At 41.7% G+C, this 10,588-nt stretch overlaps 1 protein-coding gene across 1 annotated transcript; it reads right to left on the reverse strand.

The window, feature by feature from the left end:
• Window positions 1–4,841: 4,841 nt before the first annotated feature.
• Window positions 4,842–9,980, reverse strand: tnfrsf18 (tumor necrosis factor receptor superfamily, member 18). Its single transcript, XM_061923431.1, has 7 exons — window positions 9,857–9,980; window positions 9,647–9,781; window positions 9,396–9,527; window positions 9,230–9,326; window positions 9,089–9,159; window positions 5,227–5,328; window positions 4,842–5,138 (listed from the first exon to the last, which is right to left on the reverse strand). The coding sequence occupies exons 1-7, from the start codon at window positions 9,978–9,980 to the stop codon at window positions 4,981–4,983; spliced, it is 819 nt and encodes a 272-aa protein (XP_061779415.1). The 3' UTR covers window positions 4,842–4,980.
• Between the last annotated feature and the right edge of the window lie 608 nt (window positions 9,981–10,588).

Here is a 10,588-nt window from a genome sequence, read left to right on the forward strand (position 1 = left end):
CTATACTGTGGCCAGGCGGATCATCAGACACGTGACTGCACTATTCGGTCAAAAGGATCGGGCTCATCAGTCAAGGGGATCCTGGTGAGTCATACTACTGTCCCCACAACTCCCTCTAGGAGGAACCCTAGTATTTTGTTCCCTGCAAACTTGACTTGGAATGCTAGGACAGTATTCATGGACGCCTACCTGGACTCCGGAGCCGACGAAAGCTTCATTGACTTGAGGTACGCCCAAGAGAAGGGTATTCCATTAATACCTTTAAAAGAATTTGTCGCCGCCCAGGCCCTAGATGGCCACCCTTTGGGCCCCATCAAGTACCGCACTCAACCACTGTCTCTTACCCTTTCTGGCAACCACACAGAGAGCATCAGCTTCTGGGTTTTGGACGCTCCAGTAGCCCCCCTCATCCTAGGCCGATCTTGGCTCATTCAACATGACCCCCACATCTCTTGGGCAACTGGTAAGATACTGGCTTGGAGTAACCACTGCCATGCTCATTGCCTCAAGTCAGCAGTGGTCCATTCCAAAAATCCGAGGCCAGCGTCATCCCCGGCGGATCTTTCCCGAGTCCCCAGAGTTTACCACGATCTGGCCGCCGTGTTCAGTAAGGAACAAGCCTTGTCTCTTCCACCTCACAGACCTTACGACTGTTCGATCGACCTCATCCCTAATGCAGTTCTCCCTTGCAGTCGATTGTATAACTTGTCTCTCCCTGAAAAACAAGCTATGAAGGATTACATCTCCGAGTCCCTTGCCTCTGGTATCATCAGACCATCCAAGTCACCTGTAGCCGCGGGTTTTTTCTTTGTTAGCAAGAAGGATGGGTCTCTTCGTCCCTGCATCGACTACCGCCAACTGAACTGTATAACACTTAAGAATAAATACCCTCTACCTCTGCTTAATTCATCCTTTGAACCTCTCACCCCCGCCACCATCTTCTCTAAGTTAGATCTTCGTAATGCTTATCATCTGGTCCGCATCCGGGAGGGAGACGAGTGGAAGACAGCATTCAACACTCACCTTGGTCATTTTGAGTATAAAGTTATGCCTTTTGGACTGACTAATGCTCCCGCTGTTTTCCAAGCCCTGGTTAATGACATTCTTAGAGATATGATTGATCGATTTGTAGTAGTTTACCTGGATGATATACTCATTTTTCCCAAGAATCCTCAGGAACACCAGCAACACGTCCGTCTCGTCCTACAACGACTACTGGAGAACCGCCTATTCGTCAAAGCAGAAAAGTGTGAGTTTCATTCTTCTTCTGTAGAGTTTCTCGGTTTTGTCATTGAAGAGGGACATATCAAGGCTGACCCCAAGAAGGTGAAGGCGGTGGTGGAATGGCCTCAACCCTCTACTCGTACCGAACTACGACGTTTTCTGGGATTCGCGGGATTCTACAGACGCTTTATAAAGGACTTCAGTAAGTTGGCCGCACCCCTTCATGCACTCATATCTACCAGCATACCTTTTCAGTGGAACCAAGAAGCAGGTATGGCATTTTGGTGCTTGAAGAGGAGCTTCGTCTCAGCACCCATCCTGGTGTACCCGGATCAAGACTGCCCCTTCATTGTGGAGGTAGACGCATCTGATTCTGGAGTTGGGGCAGTTCTTTCTCAGCGCTCCAAGCAGGACAGCAAGATCCACCCTTGTGCATTTTTTTCAAGACGTTTATCTCCTGCGGAGCGTAATTATGATGCTGGAAATCGGGAGTTACTTGCCGTCTACGAGGCATTAAGAGAGTGGAGACATTGGTTGGAGGGTGCAAGACATCAGTTCCAGGTCCTCACGGATCACCGTAATCTTCTACATGTCCAAAAGGCTCAATGATCGACAGGCCCGATGGTCCCAGTTTTTTGGTCGCTTCAATTATGTTCTCTCTTTTAGACCAGGATCCTGTAACACCAAAGCTGATGCACTCTCTCGCCAGTTCTCAGAAGAAACCACCGATAGTACTCCAGAAGAAACCATTCTTCCTCCCTCCAGGATAATCGGCATGGTCACTTGGAAAGTGGAGGGTCTTGTCCAAGACTCATTGAGAGAGAGAGACCGGGACCAGGAGGTGGACCTCCCAACAGACTATTCGTCCATTGTGAACTACGTCAAGTTTTGGAGTGGGGGCATTCCAGTGTCTTCTCCTGTCATCCGGGATTCCAACGCACTCTTTCCTTCATCCGCCGGCGGTTCTGGTGGCCATCCATGGCTAAGGATACCCGTGAGTTTATCGCCGCATGCAGTACTTGTGCTAGAAATAAACCCTCCCACAGACCGCCGGCAGGACTGCTGTGTCCTCTCCCCGTCCCCAGTCGCCCATGGTCTCACATATCTATGGATTTCATCACTGGGTTTCCGCCGTCCCAAGGTAATACCGCCATACTCACCTTTATTGACCGATTTTCCAAAGCTGCACATTTTGTTCCCCTTCCCAAACTTCCATCTTCATCTGAAACTGCTGACCTTCTTACCACCCACATTGTTAAACAACATGGCATCCCGGTGGACATTGTCTCGGACCGTGGCCCCCAGTTCACATCCAGGGTGTGGCAGGCCTTCTGCAAGGGAATTGGGGCCACGGTCAGCCTCACTTCTGGTTATCATCCGCAGAGTAATGGTCAGGCAGAGAGGGCGAACCAGAGTGTGGAGACCATGTTGCGCTGCATTTCCGCTCGCCAACCATCCTCATGGAGCAAGTTTCTACCATGGGTCGAATTTGCCTATAACTCCATGAAGAGTTCAGCTACTGGGTTATCACCATTTGAGTGTTCTCTTGGTTACCAGCCCCCTACGTTTCCCCAACAGGAGATTGAAGCGTCTGTGTCTTCCTCATGCAAACATATCAGGAAGTGCCACCAGGTCTGGAAAGCAGCCCGTGCTTCTCTGCTTAGATCTTCCGAAAGAATGTGCAACAGTGCCAACCGGCGACGCATTCCAGCTCCCGTTTACTCCCCAGGCCAACAAGTACTACTACTTACCAAGGACCTTCATCTACAGGTACCATCCCGTAAACTCGCACCCCGCTTTGTAGGACCCTTCACTATTGAGGCTATCATTAACCCTGTTGCAGTCAGATTATCTTTGCCATCTTCAGTTAAACCTCACCCAGTAGTCCATGTTTCCCAGATAAAGCCTGTTTCTAGTTCTCCACTATCCCTATCCCTCCCCTTCCTAGAATTTTGGACAATGGTGATCCTGTTTGGACAGTTAAGGAAATCGTTGGGGTCCGTAGGCAGGGGAGGGGGTTAGTTTATTTGGTAGATTGGGAGGGTTATGGACCTGAGGATAGGTCTTGGGTCCCTGCTTCCTACCTTGCTGACCCCGGGCTTCTGAAGGAATTCTATCAGGCCAACCCGGGAGCCCTTCGGCGCTCGTCGGGGGCATCGCATAAGGGGGGGGGTACTGTTACGGCACAAGCACGCTCCTTGCTTCCCTCTTCTGCTGGAGCGCTCAGAGGCTCCGCTGTGAGCACCAGACACGCCCCTGTGCTCGTCACACAGACCGCGCCCACACTCCGCCGCAGCTGGAGACAATCTACTAACAACGCACCTGGCTTTGATGAGGGACAACAGTATAAAGAGCCCCGACGCTGATTCCTCGTCGTCGGAACGTCGCTCTGCTCGCAGTAAGCTTCACGTATCTGACTTCCCTCCAGCTCTCGCTTGTTTTTGCCTATTTCCGTGTGCCTCTTTTTCTGATCTCAGTGTTGTCTCTCGTTTCCCCACAGTGCTCGTGTATCAGCCTTGTTGTATCCACCGCTGCCATATTTCCCTCCTGGACTCTGCTTGCCTCCCCGATCCTTGACACAGTTTTGGACTTCCGGATTTCGCCCCCCCGCTCTCGACCCCGCTTGGATATTGGACTCTCTCTTGGATCACCCCTTTGGACTTGGACGCTTTTCATTCAACACGCACCTCAACAAACCTTACGGTATTCATTTGGTTAAATTCACACACATAGTTTCTCATGCAAGCACATAGTAGCATACACACTCCATTCACTCATCAAGCACACAATAAACCTGTTGAGCTTGATATTCTGTTGTCGTGCCGTCTCCTTCCCCAGTTCGACATAACATGGATTAAGCAAAGAAATCAAACAAAGCACCAATATGATTCAGTTTAAGAGACTGTTCAAACTACAAGTGTTCACAAAGTACACAAAACAATAATTATGATGAACATCTTGAAGCCTTTTTTTTTTTTAGATAAAGATTATTTATTTATTTAATATTTGTTTACTTACTATGGTATATTATTTATTTAATATTTATTTATTCACTGTTCTGTTACAGAGAACAAGGAAATGGGATAAAATTGCTATAGTATGAAAAGGCATAGGATTAAATAAGATCAGTTTCTTCCTACTCCTTTTCGGACGTGCTGTAATGAAACAACTGGAGATATGTGATGATTACATTGTATCATATGCATGTTCCAAATAAACTGAAACTAAACTGAACTGAACCGAACACGGCCATTAAGATTGCACGCAATTTTATACTTTGTACACACTATTTAAGACTTGTTATTTGAATCTTCGCAGATCAGAACCAAAGTATGTGCAACAATCTGATAATGTGATGGCAAAGGCAAAAAGGCTTGTTGTCTTTGAGCGTAGTACACAGTTGACCATAGGATTGGTCAACTGCACAAGCAAGGCTTCCTGCAATGCATCATTGCTGCCAAGGTTGGAGGACATTTAACATTTTTAAAAAGACCATTAGTGTTATTGGTATAAAAAAAAGACAAAGTGGTTAAGTTTTTTTGACTTTTTAAGGCTTTGTTCCTCAACTTTTAATCAGGAAAAAATACATCATGTTTGAGTTGAAATGCAGTTTACCAAACTTTATTGATTCTCTATGTGTCTTTTGTGTCTGTTTCTTGCTCTGATTCACCTCAGGTTTGGTAAACAGCAGAGAAAGATAGTCATGTAGAAAAAACATAAAATACGCACATAAACATGTAACAATACAACAGGACTTTAATCACTGGACGTCCTAAATTCATTTATTTCTATGACTATTTTCTGGAGTGGACTCTTGTCAGAATCAGTCTGGCGATGCATTCCACTCTCCTCTTGTGACAGGTGATACTCACACAGGCTGGGCAGTTTTACTGGCGAGTCAACTGCAGCTTCCACTGAAGCACAGATAACACAAACGCAAACTCACTCCCATCTTTGTCAGTGCATATTTCAGTTCTATAATTTGTTGTGAAATAAGCTTACCTGCTTTATACTTCTTTTTGCAGACAATAGACAGAATCGCAAGAAGAATGAGAGACAGCAGAGCACATGCGATGCCCAGGGTCACACAAAGGGCATCTGTGCCTGGTGAGGAATGAATGAATCACAGGTCAACTGAAACATAAGACATTATTAGAACATACACACAATACTGAAATATACACACATTATGGAATCATACACACATTACTGAAACATACACACATTATTGAAACATACACATATTATTGAAACACACACATTATTGAAACATATACACATTATTGAAACATACACACATTACTGAAACATACACACATTATTGAAACATACAGACATTACTGAAACATACACACATTATTGAAACACACACATTACTGAAACATACACACATTACTGAAACGTACACATTTTATTTAAAACATACACACATTATTGAAACATACACACATTATTGAAACTTACACATTTTATTAAAAACATACACACATTACTGAAACATACACACATTATTGAAACATACACACATTACTGAAACATACACACATTATTAAAAACATACACATATTACTGAAACATACACACATTATTGAAACATACACACATTACTGAAACATACACACACTATTAAAAACATACACACATTATTGAAACATACACACATTACTGAAAAATACACACATTATTGAAACATACACACATTACTGAAACATACACACATTATTGAAACATACACACACTATTGAAACATGCACACATTATTGAAACATACACACATTATTGAAAAAGACACACACTATTGAAACACACGCATATTGAAACAAGACATTATTAGAACATACACACATTACTGAAATACACACACATTACTGAAATATACAAACATTATTGCATCATACACGTATTATTGAAACATACACACATTACTGAACTATACACAATTATTGAAACAGTTTGACACTTATTATTGAAACATGCACACATTATTGAAACACACACATTACTGAAACATACACACATTATTGAAACATACACACATTATTGAAACATATACACATTATTGAAACATACACACATTATTGAAACATACACACATTACTGAAACATACACACATTATTGAATCAAAAATGCATTATTGAAACATACACAATTATTGAAACAGTTAGACACATATTATTGAAACATGCACACATTATTGAAACACACACATTACTGAAACATACACACATTACTGAAACATACACACATTATTGAAACAGACACACATTACTGAAACATAGATAAACACAATATTGAAACATACACACATTATTGAAACATACATACATTACTGAAACATACACACATTACTGAAACATACACACATTATTGAAACAGACACACATTATTGAAACATACACACATATTGAAACAGACACTCACTATAGCAACACACACACTATTAAAACATTATTGAAACACAAGACATTATTAGAACATACACACATTACTGAAATATACACACATTACTGACATATACACACATTATTGAATCATACACACATTATTGAAACATACACACTTACTGAAACATACACACATTATTAAAATATACAAACATTACTGAAACATACACACATTATTGAAACATACACACATTACTGAAACATACACACATTACTAAAACATACACACATTAAAGTTAAAGTACCAATGATTGTAACACACACACTAGGTGCGGTGAAAGTAACCTCTGCATTTGACCCATCCCCTTGTTCACCCCCTGGGAGTTGAGGGGAGCAGTGAGCAGCAGCGGCGGTATAGCTCGGTTGGTAGAGTGGCCGTGCCAGCAACTTGAGGGTTGCAGGTTCGATACCCGCTTCCACCATTCTAGTCACTGCTGTTGTGTCCTTGGGCAAGACACTTTACCCACCTGCTCCCAGTGCCACCCACACTGGTTTAAATGTAACTGTAGATATTGGGTTTCACTATGTAAAGCGCTTTGAGTCACTAGAGAAAAAGCGCTATATAATTCACTTCACTTCACTTCACCCAGGAATCACTTTTGGTTATTTAACCCCCAATTCCATCCCTTGATGCTGAGTGCCAAGCAGGGAGGTAATGGGTCCCTTTTTTATAGTCTTTGCTATGACTCAGCCGGGGTTTGAACTCACGACCTACCGATCTCTAGGCGGACACTCTAAAACACCACCTTTGAGACGTCCACACTGGAGAATAACCAAAATGAACACCATTTAAAAATATATATATGTATATAGTATAAACCATATGACAAAATATATGTAAAAATGTAAGTATACATATTACATTAATAAGCTGCCCAACCTGCAACCCTGAACCCTGCTATCTCCATCTCCAACATACCTCTATCTGTGGTGGACAAATTCATCTACCTGGGATCCACAGTCTCCAGCACCAACAACCTTGATGCAGAACTTGACATTGGAAGGGCATCGTCAATTTTTAGCAAATTCAGAAAGCGTGGCTTGCACAACAAGAACCTTTCCTTGCTCCTCAAGGTACGTGTATACCACACACGTGTACTTAGTATCCTACTATACTCATCTGAGTCATGGACAACATACCGCAGGAACGAACATCGCCTCAGTGCATTTCACTTCCGTTGCCTTTGTTCCATACTGGGCGTTTGTTGGAAGGACCATATAACCAACTCACTCATACTACAGAAAACAGGCTCCAGTGACCTGTATACAATTCTTTGCTAACGCCATCTCAGATGGGCCGGGCACATTCATCGTATGGATGACGCTCGCCTCCCCAAACTGTTATTGTATGGCGAACTAGCCACGCCTATGTTTTAAAGACGTAATCAAGAGGGACCTGAAATATTTCTCCATCAACATTGACAACTGGGAGGCTCTTGCAAGTGAAAGATTCAACTGGCGTGCAGCAATTAGCAACGGCTGCAGAGTCTCTCAAGAGGCATGCGAGTCCTTCTTGGAAGAGAGACGCTTAAAACGGGAAGCAGTTTGTCGCATGCGACAGGAACGGCCATAGTACTAGGCTAATAAAACCATAACATTGAGAGAATAATTGTAGAAAATATTCATGATTATGATAGAAAACAACACTATAAAATAATAAAAAACAGATGATCAGTAAAAAGCCTGAGTATGGGGAACATATTCACCATTAATTAGTTGCTTATTAACATGCAAATAGTAACATATTGGCTCTTAATTAGTCATTATTAAGTACTTATTCATGCTTTATTCTGCATGGCTTTATTATACAACCAGTAAGCCGGTAACACTTTAGTATGGGGAACATATTCACCATTACTAACCCTAACCCTAACCCTAACCCTCTAACACTTATCCTAAACCTCTAACACCAACGCTAACCCTAACCCCAACCCTAACCCTGACCAAATAACTTTAAATTAAGTCTTTGTTAGTTAGAATATGTTCCCCTAGTGTCCAAATAACTCTAAATTAAGTATTTGTTACTTAGAATATATGTTCCCCATACTAAAGTGTTACCAGGTTCTGAAATATTTTTAATAAACATTATTTTTTATCATTTTCATATCAACACTGTTACAATCAACTTCTATTTAGCTTGTTTTTACTTTTTACTTTTTGCCTCTGTAGATATTTGTGTTATAAATGTCTTATATAATATATACAAAATTGCTACTATATAAATCAGAAGTTACTTACCAGTGACTTAGTACTAGAATATTTTTTCACTGAATACTTACTCTTACGTAAGTATTTATTTGGATGATTTATTTTACTTTTTCTTGAGTCATATTACTAAAGTTTATGCTTTAGTACAATTTCAGCTACTCTACCCAACTCTGCTTGTGCATAAGGAAATAATGAGTTTTCATGTACGCACCGTGGTCAAGGCAGACTGAGTCATGGGTATTATTTCCTGGAAATTGCTCCACAAGTCCCTTTTTGCTGCACCTGTCGAGCAACAATCAATCTTTTTTATTCTGTGATACATTTTGGCATAGGTTAAACAAAGAGTTCCTACTGTGTCCGGGCTCTGCAGATATTCAATTCCACGTCAAAATATTCCTGATCAGGACATGCTTGCTTGCACTCGTACAGCATGGAGTCTATAGCAGACCCTGAAATGTAAAATAGTTACATTGGCTTTCAATGTTCCATTTGTGGAACAGTAAGTGAGACAGTCTTACATTTCTTTACTGCGTTCTCACCAACAGCACATTTATTTTCCTGGCATTTAGAACACACTTCGTTGGAACACAGGAAACCGGGGCTGCACGAACACTTTGCGTTTGCAATTGGCGAACATGTCTCTTCTTGTTCTGTTGACAGACAGTAATCCTAACCACCACTTCCTGCAGTTCTCATACGTTTACGTCCTCTTGTCAAACAGCGTTCTTTGTTCTGGTTCAATAGAATTAAATTGTCCATCAGTTCTTACCTTGGTGATCACCTTGACACAGCACACATTTTTTACATCGGTCAAAGACGTTAGGTTGTTGAGAGAAGAAGCCACTAGGACACGGACTACAGACAGTCTGGTTTGTGTCTGTGCAGAACTCCTTTAGATGTGTTCCTTTGAAGTGCCAATAAACCAAGTCTATCTTATGCAAGTGATACAGATCTGATCAAATGTTCAGCCATGTGTTACCTGGGGGGCAAAGGTTGCAGCATCTCCCATTGATCTCAGGAGTCTCGCAGCCTGCAGCAAATTCTAAAGTCCAACTGCATATTAAAATCCAAAGAGCTGCTATTGAGGCATGAAGAGAAACCATAATGGACAGCAAGTTGCTTATGCGTATAGATTTTATGTTGGCTGTGGGAGGAGTCTTAGCTGCTGCTCTCTATGAGCTGACAAAAACAATAAACTAAATGTGAAAAGTACATTTATGAACAATCTAGGATTGTCTAAAAATTTTAACATTTAATTTGACTAATTGCTTTTTGTCCATAGTTGACTCATAATTAATTGTGATGATAGCAAATAGAAGTTTTCTATCTTTCATACATGTTTGTTAAATGTTCAAATGTACACTCAACATGCCTATGACTAGATCTGACCAATCTAAGTCTATGAGCATGAACTGATGAAGCCTGCTCAGATGAGAGGCGAAACGTCTTCTAAGACAAACCAAGCAGTCCAGTTGCGATCGATTGTACGTCCTGAGATTACACCCAACAATTTGTTTGATTTATGCAGATGTTTGTTCATTAAACATTATGCTTTTTTTTAACAGACACACACCGATGCAAGACATTTTCCAAGTGAGGTCTAATCCAGTTCTTCAGTGCTATCTCTTTCTCCCGTTATAAAATGTATACATATGGCCATTTTCCACCACAGGAACTTTAACAGGAACTCAGTGATGGGCAAGCTACTTGG

The sequence above is a fragment of the Nerophis lumbriciformis genome, linkage group LG28 (assembly GCF_033978685.3).
Source record: "Nerophis lumbriciformis linkage group LG28, RoL_Nlum_v2.1, whole genome shotgun sequence".
Lineage (NCBI taxonomy): Eukaryota > Metazoa > Chordata > Actinopteri > Syngnathiformes > Syngnathidae > Nerophis > Nerophis lumbriciformis.